Below are 16,959 nucleotides of genomic sequence, written 5' to 3'. Positions count from 1 at the left end.
ATACACGTAACACTGGAGTCTTCTGAAGCGCAGTAATTACCATGCACTGTAATTACAGTGTCAGAGCAGCCTCAGTGTACGAGTACAGGTGCCCATTAAGCCCAAGTGGAGAGGCACAAGATGTACTGCATCTAACCTTGTGTCCTTTTATGCTGATAGTTTTGTCTTTTTAGTCAATCACACCCAAAAAGAAAGCTACAAGGACTTAACCTCTTTCAAAGTTATTTGTTTGTCATGCAACTACCATGGACTCTTCCACTGATAGTCTAGTGGTGTTTGAATAATCCTCTCCTACTTTGAGCTCCCTGGGCTACCAATCCTGAAACACAGTTACTACAGCGGTGCTTGCTAACTCACCGTATCCAATGAGAGCGAGCACTCCCATCTGACTGCCAAAATGATGTAGTTTCTCCATTTGTCATTTTGTCAATATCAGCTGAGTTAGAGGAGGTTTCTATGTTGGTATAGCACTTTGTGACTGACTTGAGTCTGTCTGATTCTTGATTACCATTCAGATCGCTAGGGAATCCTGTGAAGAGAAAAAAAGAAGTCATAAAGAAGTAAAACACTCCTTTAAAATAAAAAATAAATAAAGGCAAAGCTCTACCAAGACAAGTAGTCCATAGCAGTTAGTTCTGAGAGAATAATTCATAGCTTGTGTAGAAACATTTCTGGAAGTCTTCCTTACTTAAGCAGAACATAACAAAGTACTGTTCCAGCTTCTCAACATAGTAGAATGAAATCCTGGAGTAATCTCACTGTAAAGATTCCTATTTTTGTCTGTAGACATTAGTCTTTTGTCATTCCTATTTAAATGGGTTCAACGGTAGTGTTTTACTAGGACATTAGGTTACAAATTGAAAAAAAAAATAGCAGAATAAGAAAAACCTAGCTGGCTATATTAAAGAGAAGGTAAAGAGGATCTTTTCCCCACATGAATTCTAGTTGCTTTCCTCTTGGGGAAAAGTGTACAAAAATGGAGTAGAAAAATGTAGTGTCAAGTTAAAATGTTATCTTTAGCTATCAAGGGCAATTAACCTAGTGTAAATCCTACTCCAGTGTTCCATATAGATAACTGCAGACAACAATCAAGCTGCTTTTCTACAAAACAGTTTGGAAGTAGGCATCTGCAAACAGAAGTCATGTTAATAGTGAACTGGAGAGAGTATTAACAAAATTGTTTATCTTTGATAAAGTTAGGAGACAGGAGAGAAACTGAATATCACAGGACTGTAGGCTGTGTCAAGGGATGACTTTTCTAGACTTGCTCCAAAGGAAAAAAAGAGAAGCAAGTAGATCAGCTTCAGAAAAAAGCCAATTCTATCAGAAGGTTAGAAATAGAGAACACAGACATTTTAAATTTCTGCTTTAAGCAATGGATTAACTCTGCACTTTTAGTTCACCTACCCTTTTCTTTTAGTAGAAGCCGATCCAAAGACTCCTTCAGTACAGAAGACCGCATAGTACAAATATTATTGAAGTATTCCAACACTGGATATGGGATGGCAGTATTGGAAATACGGTTCCGGTGCAAGAATCTCAGGATCATTGAAGCATGGTGGCCAAGGCGTTCTTTTGATTCAGAAAATATGTCAATAAAACCTAGAAACAGAAAAGATATTTCTGTGTTTGAGTGCCTCTCTCTCCACTCACCAAGCATTGTTTTTCTCCTCCACAGAAGCTGAATTCAAATCAAATGATTAATTGAATTTCTGGCTAAGATTCAAAATGAAATGAGGCAAGCTAAGAACATTCAGAATTGGGCTGGTGAAAGACGGAAAGCTAATGTTTTTTTCAGTCACTTGAAAAGTCTGGATGGGTTTAACACAAGTGCTGTGATACTAATTCCTCTATTTAACGGTGTATAATCTGAGATTTCAAAACAAGTGATTCACTGGACAACAATACAATTTTTTAAAGTGCTCCATCCAATCCCTTATTTTAATATTCTCCTTCTATGATGCTATCAACCAAGTAGTCCATCATCATTTTTCTCAAAAGCTGCTTTGTCCAGCTCTCCTAAGCAGATGTAGCTCAAATACTTCCTGTGAAGTATTAGTCATGTTTGGAGGGAATGTCAGTGACTGCAGGCTGACATAGAAAGTGACAGATGCTTCAAGCTTCTAAATTTGAGAAGGTACATACCATAATTTATGACATATATTATAAATTAACATGTATATAATGAATTATTACATAAATTAGTTTTTTTTAACCATATCCAGTAAATGTCTACTCAACAATATTAACTTCCAAAACTCATCAGGCGTTGCGTATTAGTTTGTGATTAATTTGTTTCTAAAGCTTAAATTCCCTCTCTTGATATGACAGTTTGAGCTCGTTGCAACATTTTCTACCTATTAATTTTATGTGAACTAAAATCTAACTACTAACAGCAGTAAAAGCTTAAAAAAAGAGGCTTGAGCTATGCCTTTTAATGATCTGAGAGAAATATAACATATGTGTACCAATTTGTTCTTGAAACAAAAATGATAGTGTGTGTGACAGCTAAGCGGTCCTTTTCATTACCTCTTATATGAAGAGTTACGAATGGAGGACATGACTATGCACTTGGTCAGATGGACTGAAGTATGCAGGAAGAATTTCCAGTGACCAAATATGACAGTAACATGCTAGCTAGATGCATTTAGACTGGAAGTCCCCATGTGATTTCAAAGTTCAGCAAGGAACTGAATTTTTTTTTGGCTTGGATACAAGTCAAATAAGTATAAAACATTTCATAATTCACATTAAGAAAGAGATGGTTAGTGCAAATTCAGTTTTTAGGAATTTTGGAGAAACCATGAATATACAGTAGCTTCAGTTATTGTTCTCAACCATTTGAGGAAATGAGAACTGCTGAAAGTACAAGCAGCTGAGGAAGGAGGAGGATTAGGGCACGCAATGCTAACATGCACTGATTATTGTAAAAGCCTTCCTGCTGTAGAGAGGATCAGGAGGACAGACACTTCCTCATTCTCTTCTTTTACCTGGGACTAGTGAACAAGCCTGCAGTTGCCTAATTACGTGACTAAGCTCCCCTTGAAGATTGGCTCCACTGGAATTTTTGAGGGCCTCCAGCATGTTCTCCACATCCACTGTGCCATCTCCCTCAGCATCAAACTGCGCAAAGGCCTGAAAAAAAGAATGAGGCAGGTTGAAGATTTAGTCTAAATAAGCAAAAATAGCAACAAGAGAGACTTCAAATGAACAAACATTACACAAGGAATAAAGAAAATCAAAACAGAAGCCACATTTCCTACAACACTGAATTTATAGCAACAGGTAATACTGCCCAACTGACAATTACAAATCTCAGGTCATTCCACGGTATTTGCATGACTCCACGTATCATAAAAAGTTAGAGTAGGATAATAAGACATTTGTAGAGTGGGTCAGTAGGACCGGCTTAAACATGCTAACTAACAAGAGGGGTTCACAGGAGAACACAGCCTACCTGTTACCGCCAAGGGATCCAACCAGTCCCTGCTGCCAAAAAAATATCGAAGCTGCTGTTGCGGCACCCCACTTACAGTGGATGCACTCAAGATGCTTACAATTTGAGATATACCCTATATTTAAAATGAAAGTTATGGTGCAGAAGGAATTTTCTAAAAATTTCCATTGTAGACTGCCCATCCAAACTAGACACTGCCTCCAAATTAAGCTTGCAAAAGTATCCACAAATGTCCAAGTTAGGTGTTTATAAAACTTAATTTCTTATTCAAGGGAACTGCTGCCAGTTTTTCACTAATTTTGCGGATATTTATGAAAATATGTGAATGTTTATGGTAGAATTACTATTCATTATATATTTAAAAATGACATTTTAAATCAGTTCAAGAAGCTAGGAGTGGCAAATACATGGCCTGTGGAGTTGGGTCATCAAGCCTCTGTTTCTGTTTCTTTTTCAAGGCCAGAATGTAAGAGTCGCTCACTTGTGAGGTTCACATGCCCTCATCAGCCTCACACTGCTGTAGGAGGTGTTGGTGTGGTGCCTACTGCAGCTATCACCAAGTTTATTGCTCCCCACTGCTAGGGGCTACGGGAATCAGTGGCATTCAGAGAGAGAGGTGAGCAAGAGCAGCAGTAGGGGCCATACTGATACTTCTTCCTCCCATTTTAGAGACATTGGGAAAGAAAAAATATGTTATTTTTTAAAGATAACCCAACTATATTTGCATGAAATTACTGACCTCTGGAACTCTGATTCTTAACTAACTGCCCAGAAAAACCCAACATATCTTAATATGAGATTCAATATGCAAAATGTCAGATGCAGTATGCAAATTAAGAGAAACTGATAGTCTTACAATGGAGAAATAACTTTAACCTCAACTACAAAGAACGTAGCAATGACACATACATGTTAAAAAGCTAAGTGTACAATCAAAAATGTTTGGCCCTTTGAGCTACAAAGGCCTTATTTAGGTTTCTTTCAGTGTTTGGGGGTGTACAACATAGTAAGTACAGGAAATAACAGTAATTGGGAGGGTAAGTGTACAGTCTCTTATTTAATTACTTGAATGTTAAACTCAATGTAACATTAAAAATAATACCATAAAATGTCACTTGCAATAACTGGCTCAAAACAACTAGCCAATTAACCATGGCAAGATTACACCAATTGAAGGGGAGCAAAGTCTCCAGCAGATAAGGCCTTTGATAAAGTTTAAAATACGCAGCCTTAAAGCCTTAGCGATACCTTCTAAAGCACATACGCATTTTCACCTGAATAGCACTAAAAATACATTTCTCCCCAAAATCTATGCTATACTAGACTATGCTAGTACCAATATTTAAACATCACCATGGCTACCAGAATTCACTGGTAGCAAAGTTAGTGCATTAAGTACACAGCATAGCAAGAAACCTAGACCTTTGAGTGTAACAATATACGGGACATTAACTTTGTCAAACATTACTCAGGTTGCCACAACAAAGGGTCTAAAGTATAGTTCAGTATCAACCCGCTACTATCCTTATGGGACTTTTCCTCTTGACATATGAATTCACATACACAGAACGCACCCCCTCCCCCCCACAACTTTTTAAAAACGTAAGTCATCTGGTTTCATGGGGCTAATAGTGACAATAACCTAAACATAAGCAAGCATGCAAATATCCTGAAGGCACTTAACAGTAGTACTTTCATTCATGGCCCAGAAAGCCCATATAAGAAACATTAGTCCACAACTGTTTGCAAGGGCCGTGTGAAGCTTCGGTCCCCAATTCAATTCGGTGGAGATTTGGCCCGATTCGGTGGCCAAATCTTCAAATCGAATCAGAGGACCCTTTAAATTCTCCAAACTGAATCGGAACTCTCTGAATCAATTTGGAGAGATTCAGAAAGATTCGGACAGAGACAGCTTTAAACGTTTTTTCTACATACCTCTAGGTAGCAGGGGCTTGTGAGTGCTGCAATGCTGGGGCGCACGGAGTGTCCCACAGAAGCACAGGGGGTTCCCGGTGTGCTCGGCAGCAGATCCAGAAGCGGCCTAGAAGCACTTCCAGTCCACTTCCAGGCCCACCAGGAAGCATGCTGGGGGTTCCCCCCATGCCCCCTTGGCTTGGTGACTAGTGAGTGCCTCATGGGTCGGGGAGGAGGGGGGGGCACCTAGGGTCTCCCTGCGGCCGACTGCTGAGCTGGGGTGGGTGCGGGGGAGCCCCCCTGCGCGCTCACTGGCAGACCAGGAAGTGGACTGGAAGTACTTCTGGTCCAGTTCCGGGTTCGCTGCCAAGCACATGGAGGGCCCCCCCGCACTCCTGTGGGATGCTCCATATGCCCCAGTATTGCAGCGATCATGAGCCACGCGCCTGCTATCTCAAGGTATGTAGAAAAAACTTTTAAAGCTGTGTCTATATCTAAATCAGCACTGAATCTTCAGATTCCAATTTGGCCGAATCGAAGCAGGGACAGTGATCCAAATCAATGAATCGAATCACTGTCCCTGATTTGGGCTGAATCCGAATCTGAGTCAAATAGGGCCTGCTTAGCACACCCCTACTGTTTACTTCTAGAGATCTTCTGTCTGGGGCTATAATCATGGTTGAGATTTTGAGGGAATACGTCATGGTCCCTACCATGACTTAAAGCTCCTTCTAACCGTTTTTATTGGACTCTTTAATAGAAGCATTAAGTAAAACTGTCTTCCTCCAATATTAAATACCAAGAAGCAGCAGGAAACTTTATTCTGGAAAGCACTTTCTAGAGAGCTTAAACAAACCATCTTTGCTCAGAAAAGAAAGCCTGTGAATGAGTGAGATATCCTGTGCCCTCTCACACACAACAGGAACAGGCAAAACTAGAAACATATTTAAGCCTCCATTCTCTTGCAAGTTCTGCACTCCATTCTTAGTTCCTGACAGACCCTTGAGCATTGTATATTTTTTGAGAGAGAGTGAACTGGATATATAAGGCAATGGCTGCTTAAGCACATGTGGCTGAGCTTGGTTGGGAAGACTCAAATCAAAAGCTGCTTCCCAGGTGCAGCTTATCTTTGTACTTGGAAGCAAAGATAAACAATAATTCAGTTTACCTACAGAGCAAACAAAGCATTTATCCATCAGCCCCATACCAGGAGTAAAAGACTTGATAGGCAGTAGATCAGACTTTGTTCTGTCCTGGTCATGACCAGTGAACAATGAAAAGTGAAGTCAGCTGCCACACCCTTAGTGAACTAATTCCAGAACAATGTACATTACATCCTGGAAATCTAAGTTTCTGCACCCTGTGGGACCATCCATACTACTAATGCAACTACTTGAGAACTCTTTGTAATACCTCAATACAACTAAAACACAGTGCATTTGTAGTAAAGGTGAAACCTATCTGTGTCCTCATACCATAATAAAACTGACAGGTCTTTGAAAGAAGGCACAGTGAGGGGGAGAAGCTGCAAACAAAATCTTGTTGAGTAAGTAACTATATTAGGACCTTGTCCTCCAACACTGTAGTGACAGCTCCCAAGACAGCGTGTCAATTCATGGAGCTCAGTGGTTTGGTTCCGCAAAAGTCCATAATTAGTATTTCATTTTTTAATGCCATGATAAATGAACAATATTTTTTGCTCGTTTGATAAGGAATAGGGAATTCACAAACTGGACTTCAGCCAGTTAAGCAAAAACATATATGTCCTAGGGGCCAACATAAATAATAATAATGATTATGATGATAATAACTTCCTGTTAACTCCCAGTACTTCTGTCACTAGTCAGTTCAAAGAGTCCATATGTAAATAACCATCAAGCCAACACTTTAAAAATGTACCTACTCAGGCTTATGTATGTTCCAATAACAGTTTTAAAAAGGGGAGGGCAGTGTCACCTCCAAGGCTTGGGGATAAATCCTAATAAAACAGTTAAAGCCCAATCATTTCCCTACCTGAGAAATTAGGGGGTCCTGAAAACCTAAGCATGGTACTTGTTTCTCTGAACTTTGCCCAGGAATTTCATTTTTCTCCTTGATGTCTGGTTAATAGGCATCTCAGATGAGAAGTGCCCATGCATTTCCTTGCCACACCTCTTCTTCCCTGAAGGAAATTCTATTAATCTACCTTTTTTCCAGACACCTCCCTGCAACAGTTGGTGTGAAACCAACTGGACTCTTGATAAGTCTCACTGCTCATTCTGAATAGCTGCTAAGAAACAAACTTAGATCCAGTGAACGTAACCCTGTTGCAACCTTAAGGAGTGACAAAAACCCCACGGGATACCCAGTGCGTACAGAGTGCCCGGAAGCCACACGGATTATTTAAATTCCATCTCTTCAACCTGCTCGAAACAGGTACGAGCCAGAAGAGCAGCAAGTCTGCTGACAGCTTGTTTATACCAGGAACACCATTAACAGGAGCACAACGCAGCTGGGGGTGGGCAGGACAGTTGTGCCAAACTCGAAGGAGCAGCTGACGAGTAACAGGGGCCTTTCACCAGGGGAAGCGGCGGGCAAGGAAACGGTACGTTCACGTGCTGACGGCGTGAAGTCAGAAAAAAATCAAGAGGCCTTCAGCTGTCTGCTTCTTCAAGTACGATCATCATATCTCTGCCTCTTCCGAGCGGGGCAAATCCTTCCAGCTGCGGAGCTCTCCTCCAGCAAGAAGCTGGGTGTCCCCAAAGGAGGGGTGCGAGCCGGCCCGGCCTGCCTGAGGGGGTGACGAGACTCGCAAGCCCGACTGCCGTTTCCCAAAGTGTTTCCGAGCCTACAACGCGCTTTCGCTCACAACCTTCCCCTGGTCAAGGCCCAAAGGAGACGCTGCTCCCTCCTCCCCCGAGCGCCCGGTGTGTGCGCGTGTGTCCCCAAACCCTCACCCCGGCCCCGCGCTGACCTCCTCGCTCTCCCCGCGGGCCGCCGCCGGCCCCGAGGCGCGGCTCTCCAGCACCTCGCAGAACTGCTCCAGGCTGACGGCCTCGTCGCCGCGGCCCAGGCGCTCCTCGAGCCAGCGCACCAGCGCGGTGTGGTGCCGCGACACCAGCGACTCGGGCAGCGCCGCCTCCCGCAGCCGCGCCATGGCCTCCCGCAGCCGGGCCTGCTCCAGCAGCACCTCGGCCGGCGGCAGCGGCGGGGCGGGCGCCGGCGCCGGGGCCGGGGCGGGCGCCGGGCCCGGGCAGGCGGCCCCGTCCATGCCGCCCTCGGCTCCGTCCTCCTCCTCCTCGCTGCTGTGGCTCGCCGCGGTCCCCATGGGCCGGGGTGCTGCTGCTGCTGCTGCTGCTGCCGGCGGCGACCTGCGCCTCGCGGGCCCGGCCCGGCCCGGCTTAGTCAGCAACTTCCCGCCCCTCAGCACCTGTCAACTCGCAGCAGGGTGGGGAGGCGGCGGCGCCACGCTGCCGTCAAGCCGGCGTCGCAAATGCTGGCGTAAAACACCCACCCCGGCTGCTGTCAAGCGAGCCTCTTCCCCTACCCCGCGTAGTTACAGAAGAGTAGAGTGGAGTGAAGGCTTGCTTGACCGCTGCCGTCAAGCACAGCGCTGGGAAATGTCGCAAGGAGCTGCCCGCACTCAGCATGGCGGCGGGCGTCGGAGCGGTGTGACGTAATCCCCGCGCGCCGGGGCGATGCTGCGGGCCGCCGCCGCCTGTCTGCTGGGCCTGGCCGCCGCCTGGCTGCTGGGCCGCGGGTGGCAGCGGGCGGGCGGCCGCCTGCTGAGCGCCGCCGAGCTGGCGCGGTACACGGGCGCCGAGGGCTCGCCCGGCCTCTACTTGGCCGTGCTGGGGCAGGTCTTCGACGTGCGCCGCGGCCGCGAGCACTACGGGCCGGGCGGCGCATACAGCGGCCTGGCGGGCAGAGACGCATCCCGGGCCTTCGTGACGGGAGACTTCTCGGCGCAGGGGCTGGTGGACGACGTGTCGGGGCTGCCCCCGCGGGACGCGCCCGCGCTGCGCCGCTGGCTGCGCTTCTACCAGGAGCAATACGGCTTCGTGGGTGGGTGGGCGCGCGCGCGCGGGGCCCGGGGGGCCGAGGCCGAGGCCGGGGGAGCTGCTGGGGCGCAGGACAGGGCCGGCCCCACGTCCAGGCCGTGCCGCCGTCTCGGACGCGGGCGAGCGCAAGCCGTGCAGAGCCGGACGCGTTCCCAGCGCCGGCAGGGTTTTCGTGCCGTCCCCCCAGCTTGGGGGCTGCGGGGAGGGCTGCCGGGGCAAAGCCTGGCACGGGGAGACGGTCAGACCAGGCGCGCGGGGCAGGACGCTTTTCCGCAGGCATGGGGCGGGGAAAGCCCGAATCGTACAGACGTGCCCAGGCCTGGGTGATCCCTTCAGCCGAGCTGGTTCCTCACAGCAGCTTTTTCAACCGGGATCAGGAAAAGGCCACAGAGTCAAACCAGGACTCGGGGGGGACCTGGTGGCAGCCGATAAGTACACGAGAGGGTGCATCAGGATCTGGGGGAGCGCCTGTTCACCAGGGCAGCCCAAGGGAAGACGAGGTCCAGTGGTCGCAAACGGTCATTTTAGGCTGGACGTAAGGACAAACTTCTCTACTGTCCGAGCCCCTCAAGGCCTGGCGTAGACTCCTCCAAGAAGCGGTGCAAGCACCTACTCTGGACACATTTAAGAAACATTTGGATGCTTGTCATGCTGGGATCCTTTGACCCCAGCTGACTTCCTGCCCCTGGGGCGGGGGGCTGGACCTGATGATCTTACGAGGCCCCTTCCAGCCCTAACGTCTATGAAATCTATGAGTTGGGCACCCGCGGCTGGAAACGCCATAGCTGGGCAGAAGACTTGACCTTTCCTCCCAGGTGAATGAACAGTTCTGAGCTGTGGCTAAAAACCTGAGAGCACGGACTGGCCGCTCCATCCAGCCTTTTAAAAGTAGCGGTCTCTTGGCTCTGCTCTGCCCACGTTCTCTCATGTTTGATAATGGACAAGCATGACTGATGGCTTTTAAATACCTGTAATCCCTGTTCTGGAAGTTAGGTGCGTGTCAAACTGTTGGCAGGCTTGACACAGACAGCCACCTTATTCAGTGTATGTTAGCCAAGTAATTGTGTTTTTTTTAGAGGATCGCAGTAAGGAGGGGGAGAAAAGTATTTGCTCTTGCGAAGCGGGTGCAACGAACTGCAAAATGCAAACAATAAGAACGAGTCTGATTTGTAGTCTGTGGGCTTGACAGGAGCGGTGTTGGGAAAACATGGTGTAGTGGGGGAGGCAATGTTTCCCCTAGTTAGAAAGAGCACTTGGAATCAGAATTATTGTCATCAATTCTGCGCCCTTGGGTTATTTTAATGCTTTTGTCCATTTCCATATCCTGATTTTTGAGACAGTGAATTAAGCCTTTACCACCTGCATGCATTACTGTTGGCAAAATGTTTTGAGGGCCAGGGACAGAAGGGTTGTGGCTGCTTAATGACATCTTCCAAATAGGAGACCTGGCCCATTCTAAACCTGCCTTTGTCAGATGTGCTGCTCTTGCAGAGTTTCTTTTGCTTCAAGAAAATCATGTTAACTCCCTCTTTTTGGCCAAAACTGTAGTGGCCTTAATTACTTCTGTTTGCTCCTCCCCTTACCTCTCCTCTCTCCGCAGGCAAACTGGTGGGAAGGTTCTGTGATGAGAACGGGGCACCCACAGAGGCTCTGAAACAAGCGGAGGCCCTCATTGAAGAAGGCTTGAAGCTTAAGGCACAAAGTGAAGAGGAGAACCAACAGTTTCCACCTTGCAACTCTGAATGGAGCTCAAGCGGTGGCACCAGATTCTGGTGTTCCAAACAAAGGTGAATGTGGTCTTCCTCCTTGTTTTAGACTGTGTAGAGCAAAATACCTCTGAACATCCCATCTCATCTGACCTGTGCTGGGTAAGAAACTGATGATAGCTGCAGCACAGATACAGTAGAGTGAGCTTCTGCTGAGGTCACAGGCGATTATGTAGTATTTGTGGATGCCTGTGATTTAACTACTTCACCTGTTATCCCTGTCTTAGAAATGAGACAACCTTGTAAATAATATCTGGCTCTCAGAGTGTTGCCAGAGCTGACTAGCTGGCGTAGTATGGTGAGCTTGCTTAGTTGCTCTGGCAAGCCTGGCTTGAATGGAATGGTTCAGGAGTGAGTCAGCATTGACATAGGCTGCAGAATGTTATCTTCAGAAACCACAAATGCTGGTTAAGATCCCGCAACAAGGCATATGAGCAGCTGCTTCTGCTAACCGGTGTGGGACGTGTGCGTGTATTGTACCCACACAGACAGCTGTTCCCACACAGATATCAGATGCTGTCTAAACTCAAACCAGTCCCAAAGATCAGAGGGAGGCACTGCATTAAATGAATGGGACCGTATTCCAGCTGCTTTACCAATATAGTGAATGTCAGTTGGAATCTGCGTCTGGGAAAATTCCCTTTGAAGCCAATGGGGTTGCAATGCAGCCAGTGTGCCTTATATTCTAACAACATGCCTCTCATTACAGGAACAAGTACACAGCTTTTAAAAGCTTTACTTCAGTTACAAATGTTGGCTACAAATGTCCAACTTGGGATCCTTAAAATTAAATTCGGGTTTATTAGGCAGATTGAAACACTGTAATGAAATCAAATCATAAACCTTGGGCCTGCATACACACGCACGTGCACACACACGTCGGGTATACCTATCCCACAGGCGCTGGAGTCTGCCGTCGATGGCCAGTCGAGGCTTCTTCCAGCATGGTGTTATCCTCCAGAAGGAGGTCGCCGACTGGTCCTTCTGGCTGGACAGGTCAGGTGCTGGTCAAGTTGGAGATCAAGAGGGTGCTGCTGAGGGTCACTCTTCACTGCTTTTTATCTGTCCTTGGCAGATTTTGGTGACTCCCCAATTTTCAGGTTTGCCCAATCCAGGGGTCGTTGACCCTCGTGGGACTTCCCCCTCGGTGGCTACTGGATGGCATCTGTCAGCCCCAGGGGTCGTCCACGTGTACGTGCAGGTTTGGGAGTCTGTCGACGAATTTTGAATAGGGCTCTGGGAGCGGTCAATCTGGAGATATTCAGTCCCAAAAGTTGGTCCCCAGTGTTGATTAACTCAGACCGGGGCTTCTAGCCCTTGAACAGTGAAGTTTAGAGAATTCCCGGTTGCTACACTGTCTCCTATTGATTTCTTCCCTTGGTTGATCTGCGGTTTCCCTAGGTGTTAATTGCTGCCTGCTGCTGTGTTACACATTCAATCACTGATTCGCTCTTTCAGGGGCCCGCCTGATACAGGGAAGGGGCAGTTTGATTCCTGCCCTTGTTAACATTGTTACAATGTATAACTTACTTTTGAAACTAAACACATTTAGTTAAAAGGTGAAGAGTATAAAATATAAGCTCCAAGAGTAATGCCATGGCACACAAATAGATAAAAACACCAAAATACAAGGGGAGATACAAAATGCACACACACAAACTTTAAACCACAATTCCTTATCTTATAGTGAAAGAAAGAGGAAGGAAGAAAAGGTAGAAGAGGAGAAACATATCCAAAGAGGGGAAAGCAAATGCAGAGGAAAAGGGGGCTTTCTGCTACACAAAAACAAAGCAAAAATACACCCAGAAAAATGGTGCCAGTGCCCTCAGGGTCATGATCCAATGGGGCACTAAAACGTACTATCGGCATGACTAGTGACATTGATTTCAGTGGAACTGCTTGCATGCCTGAAAGATAAGCATGTGTGAGGGTGTGGCTGGGCTGAAGTCCATAGTGCTTCCCTTTGGGTACATTGTCTGGGACCTTGTGTTGCGTAATATTCAATACCTTTGGCATCTAGTATAAAAAAATAAACACACCAGCAGTAAGGGAATTGAGCCTAATGTTGCTGCTGCAAGATGCCCAATAAGACGCAGTACAGTAATGGGAGAGGGAGTCAGTTTAAAATGTCTCTTTTTTTTTTTCACTTAGAGTTGCTACTATAGAGCAAAGTATATATAAAAGTTGTTCTTGGTCACAAAGCATTGGGGTGGAGGAAGTAATTGTCAGGACAAAAAAACATGCAGTCCAGAGACTTTTAAATAAGCAAATTGCTCTCAGAAGGGCATGAGGATACAGTGAAACTGGTTTGAAAAGCTCTGGGCAACAAGCTACTGCTTGTTGAGCTGCTCACTGTGGCCAAATAAAACTGCACCAGGAAGTTCCTGGCTATTGCTTACACAGGAGCTGGTATCTGTTTCAGGCTCCAGCTTTCCCATAACTGACCCCAATCTCTTTTCTCTGAAGTACAGTATCTAATTGTATAGTTCTCTGTAGGTTGGAAAACACTTCCACTAGGGGTTCTTAGTTCAATTAACTGAGTGAGAAATAAGCTGTTAATTGCATCTGATCTTTTTTAGCGGAGGAGTGAAGAGAGACTGGATTGGTGTACCGAGGAAGCTTTACAAGCCTGGATCCAGAGACAGTTATTGTGTGTGCGCGCGAACTACTGGGCCTCCTTCTGGGCAACTGGATTACAGTGAGCATAAGGACAGAGGTGACTTGGACAATCCTCACTTGCAAGAATATGAAGGGTGCCATCCACTAGCAGACTGGTGTGCTCTAAGAGACTAAGTTAAAATAAGCTTTTTGGCCCCCAAAGTGAAACAAGTTTGACAGGGCTAAGGGCACAAAAAGCACTTTTTCACTTCATTGCAGATTTTCTTGCACCTTAAAAACATGGCTCAGGAACCAGTTTGTATAAGCATGTGTAAATAAATGAAAGAACCACACTGTACAGGGTGTATGAAAGAAAAATATATGGTGAAAGAGGAAGACTCCTACTTCCATATTTGTTTCAACATTGTTTCTCACTCTTTGGAAGCAAATGTTAGGACTTGGCCATCTAATCCGTATTTAGAAACGGTTACTCTTGGTTATGCAAGGAAAAACAGAAGCGTGGAACTGTAGCTATGGAAGGACTGTGCTGCATTCAAAGGAATGAACCAGCACATCAGTACACTGGGCACTCATTTAACTTACAGAAACATGCACATGGAACTCCTCCCCACTACCTCCAAAGCAGGGGTTCTGCAGTAGAATCATTTGCAGTGCTCGTTTGCATTGTCAGCAGCACCATCACCTCCGTGGCTCAGGACAACGCATTTTGTATGGGAGGTCTCTTTCACAAACATGCTATTTGGCATCCATCGTCCTGTGCAGTTATAGAAAAGCAGTGCTTATTAAATGCAGAAGGTACACTGGGTGAGGCCTTATTTGCATTGCTTCTTTAGTGTTTGCACTGCAGGCTAAATAAGAGAAATGTTGCAGAGCAGTTTAAAGTTCGTGTGACTTAAGCCATCCTCACAACCCCATGGCACTGCTCATTTCAGCTAGACCACAAAAGTAAGCCACAGACAAGCAAGGTAATTGTACTGCTATAATATCTTTTTCTCATTACCCCTACTTATGGCATCATGTTTGTAAGTAGATGGGGACCCTCAGTCACAATTCCCACCCTGTGTCCAGTCCAGTTGTGGGTTTGAGGCATTACTTTTGCTTAGTTCAATAACTTAATTGATTGTCAAAGATACTAGCACAGATGATGCTGTTTCTGCGCAAGACTCAAGTGCTAGGCAGTTACAAATGCACATCTTTAGATACTGAAGCCAGCATACATACTCATTGCAGCTGCAATTTCAAAACAAACCTACTTTACTTCCAGCCCAGCCATTACCTAGCTGGTTGGGTGGAGCAGTCTCCGTGGGATCAATTCTCCTAAAGTGAGATGTATTTACTACCCTGTCCTGCACTCTGTACAGACAGGAACAAGGGGTGTTTATACACATGCTTGTGGGGAGGGAGGGCAGCGCTTTAATTAGAGTGGTTTTGAAAGCTGCTCTAAGTAAAGCACTTGGAACGTCACATAGCAGTGTCCCCACTGAAAAATGGCGATGGAGGTGCTTTAGCTATAGCTTGTTGAACGAGCTTTAGTTAAAATGCTCCTGCTGCCATTTTTCAGCACAGGGACACTAATACATGTGATACTGGAGTACAGTAATTGCCATGCTCCAGCAGACTTGATTGAGTCTGCTCTGATGTGTTGTGATGAACTGCCTTGCTGTATGGGTATAGGTGCCCAAGGAGACCAACTGCTGGCAGTTTACGGAGCTAGGCTCTACCATGTACTTAGTGCTGGGGTGTCAAACTTGCCTCCAGCTATGGGCCAGATCTGGACCACAAGACTGCATGCAGGCTGGATCCAGCCCAGGGCACAAGATAGCCCCAGTATCTTTAGCTCCCATTGTTTGCCAGTGCCCCATGCTGGAGCTAGAGCTGCTGCCACTGATGCTTTTGTGCCATGGCTGCTGGCATGGGGCACAAGGTGCATGCTCCACCTCTGGCACGGGATGCACAGCAGCAGCATGAAGCACAGGGTATATAGTGGTGCTGGTATGGACCACAGTGCATGCCGTGGTGACAGGTCAGGCGCAGAGCACGTGGCACATGGGACTGTTAGCCAAAGAACTGGAGCTGCAGTAATGGCAATGGCCGAGGCAATTGGAGGGTGACTGGGGCTATGCGAGCCCTCCCTTGTCCTGCCACTGGTGACAATACCTGCCATGGCCCAAGGGCCTTCAGTTCTGAGACAAGCCACTCACCCTGGCCATGCTACTCCCTTACCTCCAACATCCAGTGGTCTGCTAGTAGCCTGGATTTTGTCTGTAGGTCATGTTTGACACCTCTGACTTAATGGAGTTCACATTTCACCTTCTACCTTCCAACTTAGAAAAGAAAGAAATAATTCCTTTGTCAGTGATTCAACTGAGGAGGGAGGGGGTGTGCAGTGGACTGTGAGATCTTTTTAAGAGTGCTGCACAGTATTAGCAAGCACCATGTTAGGTGTGCAAATGCCCACACTTAATTTGCAAGATGAACACTTTGTGCCACTACTATGTGTCCCTGGGAAACACCTGTGCCATGCACCTTCTGGTGCACAGCAGATTACGCCAGATGGGGTAGGGGAGGCTGGGGCCAGTAACTGTGTTGGCTTCAGGAGCCTGTCCTTGGGGCTGGGGAAGTTGCAGCCACATCACTGCTGGAGGTGGGAGTCTGCTAGCAGCCAGCGTGGCTCTGGTTTTGGGCAGTGTGCACTGCCTCCATGTGTGCCACCTTGCTTTTTTTTCAGACCCCAGGAGCTCCCTAGGTTCAAAAGCCACCCGCTGCACTGCAAGGTAGCAGCATAGAAACATGGCAATGGGTCTATGGTGCCACATACTGCACCGCTATGCTCAGCTAGATATGGCCAGTGTCAAAAACATTCTGACTGTGTGTGGGCCTGCAGAGTTTTTTGCATCAGAAGAATTGCTCTATTATTTTCCCCCATAAATCAAGAAAGGAGTGATATTAGGTTTTAAAGTGATATACTGCTAGATTTGGAAGTTACAAGAACATACATTGAGGCTAAAGAAACGTTGAGTTACACTGGCCTAGGTAGTAGAAACTAAATAAATTAAATAGTGAAGAAATCTTTCAGAAGTGAGATTGAAATAAGTGTCTGATCATTACCTTCATAAACAAAGCTAGCCCTTTTATTATTATGTTGCAGGATATGGACATTTTG

The 16,959-nt window shown here is 46.4% G+C and overlaps 2 protein-coding genes across 3 annotated transcripts in view; one reads left to right on the top strand and one right to left on the bottom strand.

Moving 5' to 3' along the window:
* The window catches only part of ZZEF1 (zinc finger ZZ-type and EF-hand domain containing 1), a 90,181-nt gene extending 81,291 nt beyond the window's left edge, over positions 1-8,890 (bottom strand). The window contains exons 1-4 of one of the 2 annotated variants that reach the window (XM_014608010.3): positions 8,325-8,890; positions 2,991-3,135; positions 1,408-1,602; positions 358-529 (exon numbers count right to left, since the gene is read on the bottom strand). In XM_014608010.3, the coding sequence (XP_014463496.3) occupies positions 358-529; positions 1,408-1,602; positions 2,991-3,135; positions 8,325-8,678 (866 nt within the window). In that variant the 5' untranslated portion in view covers positions 8,679-8,890. The remainder of the gene's footprint in view (positions 1-357; positions 530-1,407; positions 1,603-2,990; positions 3,136-8,324) is intronic. The other variant, XM_059717154.1, reaches the window with a different exon arrangement.
* Positions 8,891-9,033: 143 nt separating this feature from the next.
* Positions 9,034-14,133, top strand: LOC102564616 (neuferricin). Its single transcript, XM_014608009.3, has 3 exons — positions 9,034-9,415; positions 11,012-11,198; positions 13,757-14,133. Exons 1-3 carry the CDS (start codon positions 9,049-9,051, stop codon positions 13,968-13,970), a joined length of 768 nt encoding a protein of 255 aa, XP_014463495.2. The 5' UTR covers positions 9,034-9,048; the 3' UTR covers positions 13,971-14,133.
* The last annotated feature ends 2,826 nt before the right edge of the window (positions 14,134-16,959 follow it).

Source organism: Alligator mississippiensis, chromosome 14 (genome assembly GCF_030867095.1).
Source record: "Alligator mississippiensis isolate rAllMis1 chromosome 14, rAllMis1, whole genome shotgun sequence".
Classification (NCBI taxonomy): domain Eukaryota; kingdom Metazoa; phylum Chordata; order Crocodylia; family Alligatoridae; genus Alligator; species Alligator mississippiensis.
This window is presented reverse-complemented; position numbering and strand designations above follow the sequence as displayed.